This window comes from Macaca nemestrina, chromosome 7 (assembly GCF_043159975.1).
Source record: "Macaca nemestrina isolate mMacNem1 chromosome 7, mMacNem.hap1, whole genome shotgun sequence".
NCBI classification, from domain to species: domain Eukaryota; kingdom Metazoa; phylum Chordata; class Mammalia; order Primates; family Cercopithecidae; genus Macaca; species Macaca nemestrina.
The window spans coordinates 4,834,527-4,853,577 of NC_092131.1; the positions used below are offsets into that span (position 1 = coordinate 4,834,527).

General features: G+C 41.9%; 2 protein-coding genes across 7 annotated transcripts in view; one reads left to right on the plus strand and one right to left on the minus strand.

Annotated features, from left to right (window-relative positions):
- LOC105467377 (TNF receptor associated factor 3) overlaps window positions 1-19,051 on the minus strand; it is a 136,016-nt gene that overhangs the window by 44,020 nt on the left and 72,945 nt on the right. The gene's annotated exons all lie outside the window — the stretch shown is intronic.
- Window positions 5,385-6,505, plus strand: LOC105467376 (neuroendocrine protein 7B2). Its single transcript, XM_011716934.3, has one exon. It carries the CDS (start codon window positions 5,428-5,430, stop codon window positions 6,061-6,063), a length of 636 nt encoding a protein of 211 aa, XP_011715236.1. The 5' UTR covers window positions 5,385-5,427; the 3' UTR covers window positions 6,064-6,505.

Sequence of the window (19,051 nt, forward strand, 5' to 3'; positions counted from 1 at the left end):
GGCAGACAGTAACAACCATCCCTACTGCTGGGCACTAACCTGGCGTATCTCCCTCAATCCAACGCAGTCATGCAGGAGAAGCCACCGAGGCGAATCTACCCCAGGTTCCCCACCACTGACGTAACAGAGAGAGAGAAAGAACCTCAAGGCCGCCAAGGAAACATTTCTGTCTCTAGGATCAAGTTCTCAACGGCAGGGAGGGCAGTTTTTACTAACATGCCCTCAACCCAACAAATACTGACAACAATAATTTATTGCATCTCTTATGCTATTTATCCTTGTAAGCCATCTTAAATCTCTTGTGTAATCGAGTAAGGTGTACATAAATTTGGCAAACTCGAAACTGATCATAATTTAAAAATTTAGATTATGTCCTGGCCGGGCGCGGTGGCTCACGCCTGTAATCCCAGCACTTTGGGAGGCCGAGACGGGCGGATCACGAGGTCAGGAGATCGAGACCATCCTGGCTAACACAGTGAAACCCCGTCTCTACTAAAAAATACAAAAAACTAGCCGGGCGAGGTGGCGGGCGCCTGTAGTCCCAGCTACTCGGGAGGCTGAGGCAGGAGAATGGCGTGAACCCGGGAGGCGGAGCTTGCAGTGAGCCGAGATCCGGCCACGGCACTCCAGCCTGGGTGACAGAGCGAGACTCTGTCTCAAAAAAAAAAAAAAAAAAATTTAGATTATGTCCTAAAATATTAAATTTAAATTATGACTAGTAAGTCATGTCCACAAAAATGGCTGAGTAAGGAACTGAAAGTCTATCCTTCAATATACGCATTTTAAAAACTGGCAAAAACTGTCAGAATCTACTATTTTAAAACTTTGGAAACTAACTAAAAACTTGCAGCAATCAGAAGAACACTTAATCAAGAAAAACCAGCTGAATCTCAGCAAGAACAGTGAGTTCCGCAGCATTTTAACCTTCTCTGGTCCCATCCTGGCTGCAGCAGTGGCCTAGAAGACAACAGGCTGCCACTCTGGTGCCACCGGTCCAAGAGGGAGCATTGGAATGGGCCTCATCTGCAAAGAACTGCAGTTGTTTGTTTTGACCTGTCTATTGACTCCCTGGAAGATTGGCTCAAAGGGTTTGACTTAACCTCCCAGTGCTGAGGCATCTACTAGGGAAACAGGGAAAAAGGTTACTGGAAATATTTACAGTCAATTATTTGCTGCTGCCTGAACCACTGGATAACAGTTGAGGCAAACAATAGATTTACCAAAAGCTTGGGAAGAAAAGCTGAGGAGTAAGATGTTTTGGAAAATAAGGGTTTGAAAAGCTCTGACACATTCTTGGAAATCTAGAAGGTTCCACAAATGCCCAGGGCTGTGTACATGTTCAGGAAAGACCTGAAAAGGCCTAGGCTTCCACTCTGGCTGACCTTCAGGTTCTGTGCAAGCCGGCAGTGAATGCTAAGGGGTCACTGTCAAACGCCTGGCTGAGTGTTGAAGCTGTGCTCCAACATACACACAGACCTCATTTCAAAAGACTGGGAGATATTTTTTGTTCTAGGTGCTTAAATCTCTGTCTAATCATAAGCTGACCACTATATTAATGGAACAGAGAACTCAGTGGCCACACATGATGAAGAATATATACTATACAAAATTAGCTCAGAAAAGTAACTATACAAACAATGACTGTAACAAGCAGCCAACAAACCCTGGGGGAGAAGGAAGAATCTCATTTCCAAAGTTGTCACAGTATTTTCCAGCTTTCAACAAAATATTACAAAGCATGCAAAGAAACAGGAAAGTTCGATTCACATGCAGAAAAAAGGTAAGTAACAGAAATTGTTCAAGAGGAAGCCCAGACATTAGACTTATGGATGAAGACTTTAAATATGCTATTTTAAATATGTTCAAAGAACTAAAGAAAACCATGTTCAAAAATCTGAAACATCCATCAGAACAATGTCTCGCTGAATACAGAATATTGATGAAGAAAAAAATATTTTAAAAAAAGAACCAAACAGAAATTCTGGAGTTGAAAAGCACAAAAACTGAAATGAAAAATTCACCACAGGGGCTCAACAGCATAAACAAACAGAAAGCAGTAAGAATCAGAGAACTTACAGATAGGACAATTGAGATTATACAGTGGTGTTAGGAACAAAAGAAAAAATAATGAAGAAAATAAACTGCCTCAGAGACTTGTGGGACACCATCAATTGTACCAACATACACATTATAGCGTCTCAGAAAGACAGAGAGAAAAAGAAACAAAAAAAAGTTTGAAGAAATAATGGTAGAAAAGTCCTGTAATTAATGAGAAACATTAATCTGCATAATGCATAACCAGGAAGCTCGACAAATTCCAAATAGGATAAATTCAATTCAAAGAGCCACACCCAGACACACTGTAGTCAAACTGTAGAAAGCAGCAAGAGAGAAGTGACTCTTCAAGTACAAGGATTGCTCAGTAAGATTAACAACTGATTTCTCATCTAAAGCCATGGAGGCCAAAAGGTAACAAATTAAAAGGCTCAAAGAAAAAAATCTGTCAACCAAGAATTCTTTTTTTTTTGGAGAAGGGATCTTACTCTGTCACCCAGGCTGTAGTGCAGTGTTGCAATCATAGCTCACTGCAGCCTCCAACTCCTGGGCTCAAGCAATCCACCTGCCTCAGTCTCTCTGGGAGCTGGGACTACAGGCCAGTGCCATCATGTCTGGCTATTTTTCAACCAAGAATTCTATATCCAGTAAAACTATCTTTCAAAAATGAATGAGATCCCAAAAAAATATATTAGAAAACTCCAAGTGAGATTCATCCCAGGAATGCAAGGTTGGTTCCACACACAAAAACCAATCAGTGTAATATATACTAATAGGACAAGGGGGAAAAAACCCACACAATTAGTTTGATTAATGTAGAAAAAGTATTTGACACAATCCAACAACCTTTCATGATGAAAACACTCAGAATACTAGGAACAGAAAGGAAGTTACTAAGCATGATAAAGGGTATCTGTGAAAAACCCACATACACTGGTGAAAAACTGAAAGCTTTCCTCCTAAGAACAGGGCAAGACAAAGATACCTATTTTCATCACTACGAATCAATACTGTCCTGGAAGTTCCAGCCAGAGCAATTAGGCAGAAAAAAGAAATAAAAACCATCCAAATTGGGAAAGAAAGAGTAAACCTATTCACAGACAACATTATCCATCAGAGTTGCAGGGTACAAGATCAACACACAAACATCATCTGTGTTTCTATACACCAGCAATAAATAAGCAAAAAAAAAGGAATTAAGAATGCAATTATATTTATAATAGCATCTAAAATAATAAACTACTCAGAAATAAATTTAACCAAGGAGACAAAAGAATTTTTCAATAAAAACTACAAACACTGATGAAATAAATTAAGACAAAAATAAATGGCAAGATATCCCATGTAAATGGATTGGAAAACCTAATATTTTGGTAAATACTAACTATGGTACTACCAATAATTTATAATGTTTACGCCATTATTTTATGGTATTAAAATAATGGTAAAACATTATTCTAGGTGTGTTTCTGTGAGGATGTTATAGATGGGATTAACATTTAAACTGGTAGACTGAGTAAAGCAGACTGCCATCCCCAGTACGAGTGGCTGTCATCTAATTAGTTCAAGGCTTGAGTAAAACAAAAAGGCTGACCCTCTCCCTGCAGCAAGGCAGGTTCTTCCTGCCTATCTTCAAGCTGAGACATCAGCTTTTTTTTCCTGCCTTTGGACTCAAACTGAAACGATGGCTCTTCCTGGGTCTTTGGCCTGCAAGCTTTCAGACAGGAACCACACCACTAGCTTCCCCAGTTCTCAGGCCTTCAGTCTTGGGCTAGGGCTAGAAGTAAACCATCTGCTCTCTTGGATCTCTAGCTTGCCAACTCCTCCTGCAGATCTTGGGATATGCCTACCTCCGTAATTGTGTGAGTCAGTTCCTTTTAATAAATCTCTAAGACTAAGACACACACACACACACACACACACACGCACGCACAATTGGCTCTGTTTTTCTGGGGTACCCTAAGATACTACCCAAAGTGATTCACAGATTCAATGCAACCCCTATCAAATTTCCAACGGCCCTGTTTTGCAGAAATAAAAAAATTGAGACCAGGAACCGTAGCTTACACTTATAATCCTAGCAGTTTGGGATGCCGAGGCAGAAGGATCACTTGAGGCCAGGAGTTCAAGACCAGCATGGGCAATATAGTGAGACACTATTTCTACAACAGAAAAAAAAAAAATAAAAATCTGATCCTCAAATTCATAAGGAACTGCAAGAGACCTCAAATAGCCAAAACAATATTGAAGAAGAAGACCAATGTTTTAGACTCATCCTTCCCTCTTTTAAAACTTACTGCAAAGCTTTAGTAATCAAAACTATATGGCACTGGCAGAAGAACAGACATATAGACCAACGGAATAAAATCGAAAGTACAAAAGTAAACACAAACACACACACACATATATATATATATATATATGTATGACCAAGTGACTTTTTTTTTTTTTTTTTTTTTTGAGACACAGTCTGGCTCTGTTGCCCAGGCTGGAGTGCAGTGGTGTAATCTCAGCTCATTGCAACCTCTGCCTCCCAGGTTCAAGCAATTCTCATGTCTCAGCATCCCGAGTAGCTGAGATTACAGGTGTGTACCACTGCACCTGGCTATTTTTGTATTTTTTTAGTAGAGATGGGGTTTTGCCATGTAGGCCAGGCTGGTCCTGAACTCCTAACCTCAAGTGATCTGCCCAATTTGACCTCCCAAAGTGTTGAGATTACAGGCATGAGCTACTGCACCTGGCTTCAAGTGGCTTTTGACAGGGGTGCCAAATGAGACCATTCAGTAGGAAAAGAATAGCTTAATAAATGGTTCTAGGACAGCTGGATTAACACTTGCAAAACAAACTTGGACCTCTACCTCACTCCACATATACAAACTAACTCAAAATGGATCAACAACCAAAATATAATAGCTAAAACTATAAAACTCTTAGAAGAAAACACAGGAGGTAAATCTTTAATGACCTTGAATTTGGCAATGGATTATTAGATATAACAACAAAAGTATAAGCAACAAAATAAAAAACTAGATGAACTGAACTTCACCAAAATGAAAAACTTTCGTGCACCAAAGGAGGTAATCAATAAAGTGAAAAGACAATTAACAGAATGGGAGGAAATACTTGCAAATCACATATCTAATAAGGGTCTAGCATCTAGAATACATATAAAGCACTCTTACAACTCAACCATGAAAGACAACCCAATTTTAAAATGAGCAAAGGATCTGTATAAATGTTTCTCCAAGGAAGATACAGAAATATCCAACAAGCACATAAAAAGATGTTCAATATCAGTATCATTAAGAAAATACAGGACCCCCACCAAGGCCCATACCGCAGTAGGCTCCTCGGGCTGCTCCTCGGTTAAAAATGGTCTCCAGGATGGTCTCTACCATGCTGTCTGGCTTATTGTTTTGGCTGGCATCGGGATGGACTCCAGCATTTGCCTACAGCCCCCGGACCCCTGACAGGGTCTCAGAAACAGATATCCAGAGGCTGCTTCACGGCGTTATGGAGCAATTGGGCATTGCCAGGCCCCGAGTGGAATATCCAGCTCACCAGGCCATGAATCTTGTGGGCCCCCAGAGCATCGAAGGTGGAGCTCATGAGGGACTTCAGCATTTGGGTCCTTTTGGCAACATCCCCAACATCGTGGCAGAGTTGACTGGAGACAACATTCCCAAGGACTTCAGTGAGGATCAGGGGTACCCAGACCCTCCAAATCCCTGTCCTGTTGGAAAAACAGATGATGGATGTCTAGAAAACACCCCCGACACCGCAGAGTTCAGTCGAGAGTTCCAGTTGCATCAGCATCTGTTTGATCCGGAACATGACTATCCAGGCTTGGGCAAGTGGAACAAGAAACTCCTTTATGAGAAGATGAAGGGAGGAGAGAGACGAAAGCGGAGGAGTGTCAATCCATATCTACAAGGACAGAGACTGGATAATGTTGTGGCAAAGAAGTCTGTCCCCCATTTTTCAGATGAGGATAAGGACCCAGAGTAAAGAGAAGATGCTGGATGAAAACCCACATTACCTGTTAGGCCTCAGCATGGCTTATGTGCACGTGTTAATGGAGCCCCTGTGAATGACAGCATGTTTCTTACATAGATAATTATGGATACAAAGCAGTTGTATGTTGATAGTGTATTGTCTTCACACCGATGACTCTGCTTTCTGCTAAATTAGAATAAGAACTTTTTTGTTTTTTGGGTTTTTAAAATGTGAATCTGCAATGATCATAAAAAAATTAAAATGTGAATGTCAACAATAAAAAGCAAGACTATGAAAGGCTCAGATTTCTTGCAGTTTAAAATGATGTCTGAGGTCGTACTGTGTTGGCCAAGTCTGTAAAAAGCTGGCATTCGATTTTGATTATGAAGTTCATCCAGCCCTTGGGCATTGTTATACACCAATAAAGAAGGCTGTACTCAAGAGGAGGAGCTGACACATTTCACTTGGCTGCATCTTAATAAACATGTATGCAAGCAAAAAAAAAAAAAAAAAGAAAAAAGAAAATACAAATTGGCTGCTCTGCTTATGGGGTAGCCACTCTTTCACTTCTTTACTTCTATAATAAACTTGCTTCACTTTATAGATTCACCCTGAACTCCTTCTTGCATGAGATTCAATAAACCTCTCTTGGGGTCTGAATTGGGACCCCTTTCCGGTAATATCTTCCTGGCAAGCCCCAAAGGGATGATACTGAGGAGACTCCCAACCCAAAGGAAATAGACTGCTGCACTGATTGGCCAACTTTGGGTAAGTGGGATGCATTTACCTGGGTAAAGGATGGGATTGGGTTAGGCCCAACTTAGGGGAGTTAGAGTCTCTCCTAAGAGAGGGATAAAGGCGCCTCTTAACAAAAGGCAAGCACACTTGACTGAACTTGGGTTTGAGGCCCAACTTAGGAAGGTTAGTCCTTAATAAAATGTAGGGGGTTGGAGGCCCCTCTCAGTGGAGTCCCTCTCGACTAAGAACCGGTTGGCACTATGGGATGTTAACTGCTATTCTCTTTGGATTAATCTGCCTTGTACTCTTTGCTGACAGCTGTGGGTGACAGAATTAGACATGTCCAAGATCATGGGACATGGGGAGCTTTTTCCTCCCCAAAAGGGGAAACTAGAGCTGACAGGAATGCTGGGAAAGATCCCTACGCTCCCAACAAGCAGCTACCTGAACTTCTGAGTCAGTGTCAGCTGCAATGGGTGGGTCTTTCTCTGGTCCCCCTGAGCTTCTCACATTCCCCACTCTGCTGCAGGCAATGCTTTTCTCCCTTTCTTTCCCTTTCCCATCTTTTCTGTTATTCAGGGCCACCATCTTGCCCAAAGACCACATGTTGAGGAATGTCCTTGAGAGCTTGATCTTGTAATCACGTGGCAGTACTTCCTCTGTCTCTGCCTGCCAGGAAACAGGGATTTTGGGTAGTAGTTAGCTCTACAAATTATCTTGAGCAGTAAAAAGCCTTTGCAAGCTCAAAATTTACTGCTCTGGGCTCCTGGGAAGAGCAATGGAAACTGCCCAATGCTGTAGCTCAGCAGTTAAGGCTTTGTCTTTTCACAATGGTGGCCTGAGTTCAGGTTCAATTTTTAGCCTAGAAAATGAACACCTTCTGGTTGGTATTTGGGTGACCTTTGCCATTTGTTGATTCTCCTCCCCTTCACAAACTATCTTAAGTTTTCCTTTCTCTGAGCACCTGGGCAGTTACGTTTGGCAAAGTTCAAAAGCCAGGAATATTGGCGGTTTGGCGTGGCTAAAGCTGGGTAATAAGAGATGTAAAAGGACTTTTTAAAGAATGCTATGGTTAAAAGTCACTTAATTAAAAGTGGATATTCGAGCTCTAACAGCCTGGGACTTTCTTAGGAGAAACAGAGGAAGCACCACACACCCTGTTTTGGGAAAACCTCTCTTTTCCTCATGGAACCCCAAGGATTATTAAACCCCAAGGATAGATCCTCCCAAAAGCTAAGGCTCCATTCTGCTTTGCACTGCATTATCGGTTTTTACTTTGGGGGTATCAGAAATTACTTCACATTATCAGACAGCTTCGATGTGTAATAACTAGGTAGGAAATACATTTAATACTTTTGGGGAGAGCTAAATGGCATGGTGGGGATACGTGGATCTTTGTGTGTCTGGATCAAAAGCATGCTCTTGACCACCTGGAAGGTATGGAGATGTCCTCACCCTTCCCCACTGAGAGATAAGACTCCTGTGGGGGATGGGCTGATCACAGAAAGGGCTGATGGGCTCTTGGCAACGAAATACGTGGTAAAATCATTGCACTCTCTTGTTCTGTAGCGTTTCTCTTTTGGGGATCCAGGATCCAATATAAAAATGGGATCCTCAAGTTCTGGGGCTCTGTCTTGCCTTCCAATTGTGCTTGCTTATTAGGCCGTAGAAACTGCATGCTTTCCTCGCCCTGTTCCTCCTGGGCTCCACCATAAAGCCACTAATCCAATTAAGAAACTGGCAAATGAAAAACCTTACAACCACTACACTTCTATCTGTGTATTTATATGTGTTGTGTGTGTGATATAAAAGGCTTTGATTAACTGGTTTAAAAATAAGTGCTTAAATATTTTGTCAGAAAAGTAAAAAGTGTAATGCCTTTTAATTCATGTGACTTAAGCTGTGGGAAGTAAAGAAAATTTTTAAGATTATTGGTAAAATAAAGACATTTGGTCTAAATCAGATAGGTCAAATTTTAGGTTTGCCAAATGCTTTAAGTTTATAAACTGCCTCTTTGACTTTTGAAAATTGTTCAACTTACCTAGACCCATAGATTCTAGGTAAGGCCTGGGGACATGTAGGGTTAGCCATGCCTCCTAGCTATGCTAGAAAGAGTCAGACCTTATCTGCACTTCTGCCTGGTGTCCTAGGCTCCGTACCTACTACATAATTAAAACTGCATACCAAGTTTTTCACCAAAAATAAACACTGTTAAGAGTCAACAGTACAACATGTACTTGAGACTACTGGAAAAACAGTTTTACATGCAAGGTGTGTAGGGAAAGTGAAATGTGTTTTGGTAAAAGATAAGAAGACATGTGAATGTGGATTCTTTTTTTTTGGCCTAGATTAAAGGGCTAAGGGATTGTTTTAAGTCAGGATTTTAAAGCTGAAGGTTTGCAAAAGTTGTGGAAATTTTGTGAAAAATTAATCTTGTAAAAGAAATTCTGTGTGTGAACATACTGGCTGAAGTTAAAGTGCAATGATTTAGTTCTGTAAATTGAACACTGGAATAAAAGCACAACAGGGTTTTCTTTTTTTTTTTTTTGAGACGGAGTCTCGCTCTGCCGCCCAGGCTGGAGTGCAGTGGCCGGATCTCAGCTCACTGCAAGCTCCGCCTCCTGAGTTCACGCCGTTCTCCTGCCTCAGCCTCCCGAGTAGCTGGGACTACAGGCGCCTGCCACCTCGCCCGGCTAGTTTTTTGTATTTTTTTTTTTTTAGTAGAGACGGGGTTTCACCGTGTCAGCCAGGACGGTCTCGATCTCCTGACCTCGTGATCCGCCCGTCTCGGCCTCCCAAAGTGCTGGGATTACAGGCTTGAGCCACCGCGCCCGGCCCACAACAGGGTTTTCTTAGAGCACTCTTTAACAAAAATCTGTAAAGGATTATAAAAGGTATATAAGAATCTTACCTTCTGGTCCAACATTAAAATTGGGTAGATTTGTCTATAATGTTTTATTAAGAATTGGGTTTAACATTAATTAGTACACTAATGCAATGGTGAAATTTGGCTTATTTGGTATAAAAATCATACAGGAAGCATTGTCAAATATGAAATGGTGTTTGGCTTTCTTTGACCTGTATTTATATAAATATGTTATTGGTATGTGTTACAAAGTAATGGGAAACTCCTAGAATTCTGATATGACTTAGCGTATGCTATTAATAATTGTAATTATTATGTAAAATCGTATGCCACAAAAGTAATCAAAATTCCTAGTCAATTGTGCCTTTAATAGTGGTTGCCTTAAGACTTTTTGTCATCCACAGACAACTGCTGTGTTGATCCTCTTCAAAAGGTAGTTTATAGTCAGCTATAGGACTTCAGCAGGTGCCCTTGGATGCAGGTTTCTAATAACTTTGGAGATTGTGACATTAGAATAGAGGTTCTTAGGCTGGGTGCGGTGGCTCATGCCTGTAATCCCAGCACTTTGGGAGGCCGAGGTGAGTGGATCACCTGAGGTTGGGAGTTTGAGACCAGCGTGACCAACGTGGTGAAACCCCATCTCTGCTAAAAAATACAAAAATTAGCCAGGCGTGGTGGCACGTACCTGTAATCCCAGCTACTCAGGAGGCTGAGGCAGGAGAATCGCTTAAACTTGGGAGGCAGAGGTTGCAGTGAGCCAAGATCACGCCATTGCATGCTAGCCTGGGCGACACAGCAAGACTCCGTCTCAAAAAAAAAAAAAAAAAAAAAAAGAGGTTCTTTCAGGACTCTCATGGAGAGCTGAAATGATTATGAATATCAAGTGGAACAGGAGTTAACTGCATGGACTGAACAAAAGACTGAAGTAATTTTTGACTTTTAGCTTAAAACGTTGCTGACCATTTTTGTTTTTCAGAACCAAGAAAACTTTTGAGCTACTTACAGCTTTTGACAACTGAGTAAAATATATTCCTGTGAACAAAACTTGGAGCATATTTGTTTTTCTCTACCTGCTTTCTCCAGAATTTGGAAACTATTCGTGAGTATTAACTTATGGCAATATAGTTATTTGAACAAGTGCAATAAGAATCTGTTTTCTTTTGCAACAGGACAAAATTAGAGAAATTGGTTATTTTACCAAGGCTTTGATGGGAATGGTGTGCTTTCTTTTAAGGACTCAAACTTGACTTATAGAGCCAATATAAGCCCCTTGGGAAAACTGGCCTCATACCTTGTCTACACAGTTCCTGTGCAGGGTTCCTGACCTGTGAAATAAAGAACGTCACTTTCTGACAGGCCCAGGAGCCCCACGTCATCTTGGGACCTCAAGAGGAGAGGCATTTCCCAACTCACAGGTTATTTGAGGGTACAAACCTATGGCTGGGCTTGGCTTTAAAAAAAGTCTTACCTGAGGTTCCTTTTATGGAATGAAGTTCCATCAAAGTCAATTTTTAAAACCCTATGTGAAAAATAATTGTTCTTGCTGCACTTTATACAAATAATCAGACCAAGTATAATAAAACAAATCAGTCGTACCATGATTTGTCTTCAGTAAAAATGGGAGACCGGAGAGAGAAAATAAATTATGTTTCAGGAACTATGGTACACCTGTTACTAGATTCTAGCCTCATCAGTTGTTTTTAAGTTTTTTTCTGCAACTTAGGCTAACCCTGCTTACTCCTGTGAACCAACCAGTGATCTCTGGCTGCTGCTCCCAAGAAACAAGAGAGATGGGTAATGTAAAAATCTGGATCAATATTCTAATTCTGGGCACATACTGGAATCAGCTGGCGACCCCATATCAGCTTGGTTTCAACAACTGCCCAGTTCATGGAAAGCCTTATTTAGTTTACTCAGGATAATTTTAGTTATTCTACTTTACTGTTGTGGACTATATTGCTGTTGTACTCTTTGTGTAGGAATGCAGGATAAGTTTACTGAATGTTTTCTTCACTGAACACTCATTAATCTTCCAGATACCACCTTTTGTTGGAACTCAGAGTTATGAATGGCCCTCACCATACTGATGCTTTCTGACTGAGCTCTTCTCTACCCTGAGTACAAGAGACCCTCATAGTTAGGCAGTAATATATTTGCCCTTATTCAGCCTGAAGAAGTTACAGAAGATGGATCTTTGTCCCTCTACAACTCTTAGGATTAAGGGTTCCCCTGTAAAAGAGAAGGGGGAAACATGTCAGAGGCGTCTGAACCAGAGAAACTCCATCTTGAATAGGGGGTGAGTAAAATAAGGCTGAGACATACCGGACTACATTCCCAGGAGGTCAGGCATTCTAAGTCACAGGATGAGATAGAAGGTCAGCACAAGATACAGGTCATAAAGACCCTGATGATAAAACAGGCTGCAGTAAAGAAGCTGACCAAAACCAAGATGGCGATGAAAGTGACCTCTGGTTGTCCTTACTGTTCATTATACCCTAATTATAATGCATCAGCATGCTAAAAGACACTTCCATCAGCACCATGACGGTTTCCAGATACCATGGCAACGTCAGGAAGTTGCCCTGTATGGTCTACAAAGGCAAGAAACCCTCAGTTCCAGATACTGCCCACCCCTTTCCCATAAAACTCATGAATAATCCACCCCTTGTCTAGCATACAATCAAGAAGTAACAGTAAGTATAAGCAGCTGAGCGGCATGGGCTCTGCCTATGGAATAGCCATTCTTTATTCCTTTGCTTTCTTAATAAACTTGCTTTCATTTAAAAAAAAAAAAAAAAGAAAGAAAGAAAGAAAGACAATACAAATCAAAACCACAATGAGTTCCCACTTCACACCCACTAGGATGGCTATAATTTTTTTTTTTTTTTTTTTTTTTGAGACAGGGTTTTACTCTGTCGCCCAGGCTGGATGGAGTGCCGTGGTGTGAACATGGCTCGCTGCAGCCTTGAACTCCTGGGCCCAGGCAATCCTCCCAACTCAGCCTCCAGAATACTTGGGAATACAGGTGTGCACAACCATGCCCAACTAATTATTTTATTTTCTGTAGAGACAGGGTGTCACTATATTGCCCAGGTTGGTCTCAAACTCCTGGACTCAAGTGATCCTCCCACCTTGGCCTCCCAAAGTGTTGGAATTACAGGCATGAGCCAACATACCTGGCCCTTTTTTTTTTTTTTTTTAGATAAAGTCTCATTCTGTAGCCCAAGTTGGAGTGCAGTGGCATGATCTCGGCTCACTGCAACTTCCACCTCTCAGGCTCAAGTGATTTTTGTGCCTCAGCCTCCCCAATAGCTGGAAGTACAGGCTCGTGCCACCATGCCCGGATAATTTTTTGTATTTTAGTAGAGACAGGGTTTCACCATGTTGCCCAGGGTGGTCTCAAACTCCTGAGCTCAGGTGATCTGCCCACCTTGGCCTCCCAAATTGCTGGGATTACAGGTGTAAGCCACTGAGCCTGGCCTATAATTTTTTAGAAAAGGAAAATAACAAGTGTTAGTGAGGATGTGGAAAAACTGAAACCCTCATACACTGCTGGTGGAAACACAAAATGGTTCAGCCACTAAGGAAAAGAGGCTGGCAGTTTCTCAAAAAGTTAAAACATTACCATATGAGCCAGCAATTCCACTCGTAGGTATATGCTCAAAAGAACTGAAAAAAGGTACTCAAAGAAACACATGTACACGTATGTTCACAGCAGTACCATTCACAATAACCAAAAAGGTAGAAACCACCAAAATGTCCATCAATACATGAATAAACAAAATGTAATCTATCCAGACAGTGAATATCATTCAGCCTTAAAAAGGAATGAAGTTCTGATTCATGCTACAACATGGATGAACCCTGAAAACATGCTAAGTGAATAAGTCAGACGCAAAGGGCACACACTACATGATTTCATTTACATGAAACATACAGAATAGGGAAATCCACAAAGACAGAAAGCAGACTGGTAGTTACCAGTGGCTGAAAGGAGGGATAATGGGGACTCACTGCTTGTGGGTATGGGGTTTCCTTTTGGGAATGAAAAAAAATATGTTGGAACCAGATAGAGATCATGGTGCACAACACTGTGAATGTACAAAACGCCACTCAATCATTCACTTTTTAATGACTGATGTTATGTGTATCTCACCACAATTTAAAACACTGTTTAAAAACAAAAACAAACACAAAAACAAAAATGAAACAGCCAGGTGCGGCGGCTCACAGCTATAATCCCAGCACTTAGGAAGGCTGAGGTGGGCAGATCACTTGAGGCCAGTAGTTCAAGATATGCCTGGGCAACAGAGTAAAAAACCCATCTCTACAAAAAATACAAAAATTAGCTGGGTGTGGTGGTGCACACCTGTAGTCCCAGCTATTTGGGGGGCTGAGGTGGGAATCACTTGAGCCCAGGAGGTTGAGGCTGCAGTGAGCCAAGTTTGCACTACTGCACTGCAGCCTGGGTGACATAAAAGAAGACTCTCTGAAAACCAAAACTAAAGCCTACTATAACCACTTAGTCACTTGGATGGCTAAAATTTTAAAAACAGAAAATCACAAGTGTCGACAAGGATATGGAGAAATAGGAATCTTCACATATTGTTGACAGGAATGTAAAATGGTGCAGCCCATGTGGAAACAATCTGGCAGTTCCTCCAAAAGTTACACACAGAATTACCGTATGACCCAACAATTCCATTTCTATGTAAATACCAAGAGAACCAGTATGTTCACGCAAAAACTTGTTCACAAACGTTCACAGCAGCAGTATTCATAACAGTGAAAAAAAAGCAGAAACAGCCCAAATGGTCAGCTGGTAAATGGATAAACAAAATGTGGTCTATCCATACAATGAACTCTTACTCAGGCATAAAAAAAAATGAGGTACTACATATGCTACAACATGGATGGACCCTAAAAACATTACGTAAGTTATAAAAGTCAGAAACAAAAGGCCACATATTGTATGATTTCTATTACATGAAATGTCCAGAATAGGCAAATTCATAGATACAGAAAGTAGATTAGTGGTTGCCAGAGGCTGGGGCAAGGGAAGAATGGAGAGTGCCTGCTTAGTGGTATGGGGTTTCTTTATGGGGTGATGAAATATTCTGAAATTAGATAGTAGTGATGGTTGCATAACATTCTTTTTTTCTTTTTTTTTTTTCCGAGATGGAGTCTTGTCTCTGTTGCCCAGGCTAGAGTGCAATGGTGCAATCTCGGCTCACTGCAACCTCCGCCTCTCAGGCTCAAGCAATTCTGCTGCCTCAGCCTCCCAAGTGGCTGGGGTTACAGGCGTGTGCCACCATGCCTGGCTAATTTTTTTGCATTTTTAGTAGAGACAGGGTTTCACCGTGTTGGCAAGGCTGGTCTCGAACTCTTGACCTCACGTGATCTGCCCACCTCGGCCTCCTAAAGTGCTGGGATTACAGGCGTGAGCCATCACGCCTGGCCATGACATTCTGAATATACACAAAACCACTGGATTGTATACTTTAAGTGGTTTAAATGGTGAATTTTATGTTTTGTAAATTTTATCTCAATTAGAAAGTGTTTAAAATTTTTTGTGTGGGGTAAAAAACGGTGGTGGGGGGAACATCCAGATTCCTGAATCCTGCACAGCCTGGTAGCCACTCCTTACCACCACCACCAACATAAAAAAATGGCTAGCAGGCAGGACACCGTAGCTCACACCTGTAATCCCAACACTTTGGAGGTCAAGGCAAGAGGACTGCTTGAAGCACCAGGAGTTTGAGATCAGCCTCGGCAACATAGCAAGACTCAGTCTCTAAAAAAAAGAAAGGCCGGGTGCAATGGCTCACGCCTGTAATCCCAGCACTTTGGGAGGTGAGGCAGGAGGATCGTCTGAGGTCAGGAGTTCAAGACCAGCCTGGCCACCATGGCAAAACCCTATCTCTACTAAAAATACAAAAATTAGCCGGATATGGTGGTGTGCGCCTGTAGTCCCAGCTACTCAGGAAGCTGAGGCAGGAGAATATGAGAATCGTTCGAACCCGGGAGGTGGAGGTTGCAGTAAGCCGAGATTGCGCCGCTGCACTCCAGCCTGGGCGACAGCGTGAGACTCTGTCTCAAAAAAATAATAATAAAAATAAAAAATAAAATAAAATAAAATAAAATAAAATAAAAATTAGCCAGGCATGGTGACACATGCCTGTGAGTCCTAGCTACTCAAGAGGCTGAGGCAGGAGAACTGCTTCAGCCCAGGAGTTCAAGGTTACAGTGAGCTACGATCATGCCACTGCACTCCAGCCTGGGTGACAGGGCAAGATTCTGTCTCTAAAAAAAAAAAAAAATTGCTTTCAAATTTTTTTAAACAGCTAGCATATTGAACCTTATATGACACAATTCTGTTTATCCACATGTAGATCCAAAGAATTTCATAAAATCCTAAGTATCTTAATAGGAAAATTAAATAAGTGTCTTAATAGGAAAATTAAAAGTAAGGAGGAGTAAAGATATTAGAAGTCAATGTAAAACAAAGTTTCAGGGGATAATGTTTTAAATTACATGCAGAGAATTAAAGAGAAATAAGCGGCCAAGAGGACAACTGCAACCTCACACACAGACCACACTGACTGATGGTGAGGACAGAAAGCAGCCAGCACTGGAGTTGGTCACGTCTCATTCGCAGGCCGGAACAACAATACCTACAGGTACAGCTCCGAAAGCAAAATCCAAGTTCAAAGGCCCCAAACTAAATATCACTGTAAAAGAAAGCTCCTAAAACTAAAAGGCTAATTTTTTCTGAATTATCTGTGGTGGTTGCCGGGCATGGCGGCATGTGCCTGTAGTGCCTGCTCAGAAGGCTGAGGTGGGAGGATCACTTGAGCCCAGGAGGTTGAGTCTAGCCTGACCAACCGAGAGCCCTTGTCTCTAAAAAAATAAAAATAAAAATAAAATGTCTGTAAGGGTAATTTATATTCTTTTTTTTTCTTTTGAGGTAATTTCTTTTATTTTCTTCCTTTTCTTGCTGTCACCCAGGCTGGAGTGCGGTGGTGTGAACACGGCTCACTGCAGCCTTGAACTTCCAGGCTGAAGTGATCCTCCTGCCTCAGCCTCCCAACTAGCTGGGACTACAGGCATGCACCACCACACCCAGCTAACTTTTCCATTTTTTGTAGAGACAGAGTCTCGCCATGTTACCCAGGTAGGTCTCACCAATGTGGCCCAGGCTGGTCTCGAATTCCTGGGCTCAAGCAATCCTCCTGCCTCAGCCTGTTAAAGTTCTAGGATTATGGACATGAACCACCCGCGAGGCCTGTGATGGTAATTTCTAATCTATGACCATATCTGGTCTGTTCACACTGAGCTGTGGACAGGCAGGAATCCCCTGTGTGTTCCACACACAGGCCTATCACCAGAAGTGGCAAGAAATAAGTGAGATTGCATATTTGGAAGGATTGCGAAAACCTTTGATTAGAGTTCTTGATTTAAACATAAATACCTTTACTTCACTTGCTTATATATGGGCATAAAAATAGTTAAATTCTATTTTTATCCTAAAATTTAGATATGACAATCATAAGTTAATGGCAATTCTACAATATTTATAATAATTATGTGCTGATAAAGAAAAATTATGTAAATTCAGTTAAATGCATTAAAGATATTTGAGGCAACTTTGAGTAACTTGCCAATAAACGTTTGGCATCCTGATTTGGGGGAGCAGCTTGCAGGTTCCAATGCTCAGATGCTGGACACACGCACCTCTGGTTAGCACAGCAGTCATACACATGCTGGGAATCCGAGACCACTGCCTATTTAACAGCCCACTGCCTATCCTCACCGAGCATCAGGTTTGAGAAGATGTTTGCTTCCACACAGAGAGAAATGTACTGCTGAATGGCAACCACAGATCCACTAAGCAAAGACAGCGCTAAGAAAATTACAATGAAGGGAATTGTGTGATTAAAAAATGGCACCTATGCCAGTGCACTCTGAGGAGCTAAGGAAGGGCAACACCAGAAACTACCAGGAGCGCAGAATCTGGCACTCTGAGCTCCGTAACTTTCTTTTTTTTTAGACAGAGTCTCACTCTTATCGCCCAGGCTGGAGTGCAGTGGCGCCATCTTGGTTCAATGCAACCTACGCTTCCCAGGTTAAAGCGATTCTCCTGCCTCAGTCTCCTGAGTAGCTGGGATTACAGGCGTGTGCCACCACACCCAGCTATTTGTGTTTTTAGTAAAGACGGGGGTTTCACCATGTTGGCCAGGCTGGTATCGAACTCCTGACCTCAAGTGATTCGCCCATCTCGGCCTCCCAAAGTGCTGGGATTACAGGTGTGAGCCACTGCACTTGGCCTGAAACTTTTATTCCGCAGTCTTCTTTAAGCAGAACTTTTACTCTATTACTTTACTTACTGTTTGCTACAGTTTTAGACAAAAATATACCGTATTTTGAGGTCTTGTTATTAACTAAATGAAAGGCACCTCTAATTATTTAAGAAAATTCTTTCATAAAAGTTTAGTTTCTAGTCAGCTACTCAGGAAGGCCCTCACTCACAGCTGAGGCATATCGATACCTAGTACAGCAAAGAGGTGGACTGGATTCCTTTCACTTTCTTCTAGGCCTCCATTACTCTAATGATTTGTTTTATGTTCCCTAGTTCCATGATTTTAGTTGAGCTACACTGTAATTAGAATTTAAAAACTGGAAACAAAAGTACATCTGCTGACAAAAGGGTGCTCCAAGAGCTGGAAAGCCCGGGGAAAACCACAAAAGGGAAGCATCAGATACACAAAGCAAAAGGCTCTTGCCACAAGAAAGCACTAAACATGACACACATGGAGAAAAGCAGTTCAACATCAAGCCCAGCAGGGCAATTAAAGATATCGTCCAAGTGATGCCAATAAAGGGAGAAGGGCAAAGATCATGAACAGACAGGTGTGTCCTGCTGATAAGAAAGCTTTCTGAAAATCCACATTCATGCAAACATTTCAGCATACTGACTCTGTTCCTGATACCTGATGCCAAATGTTCCACCGCGGGAGAGGGCCCACAGTCAGCACCCTGGGCAAGTAACAGGAGGCTGGATCCTTACCAGACAGACAGGCAGATCACAGTCACACATGAAAAGCCCCCTTAGGACAGGGAGGGAGAGACACACAGACCAAGTGACTCAGGCAGACTCCTAGGAAAGAACCTGATTAAACCACAGTATAAGACATGGTCTTAAAGCCTTCGAGAAAACGATAGTCTTTTGGGGCCCAGCACTGTCAGTATCCCTTGGTTCAGAAGAGTTAGGAGTTTTAAAAGGTATTCATTCAACCCTTACTATATGCAAAGACACTGTGCCTCTTTTGGCCCAGGACCAGAGTCCTGCCATCTGGACAGGAAGCAGGGAGAGGAGCCAAGGGCTCAGTCCACTCG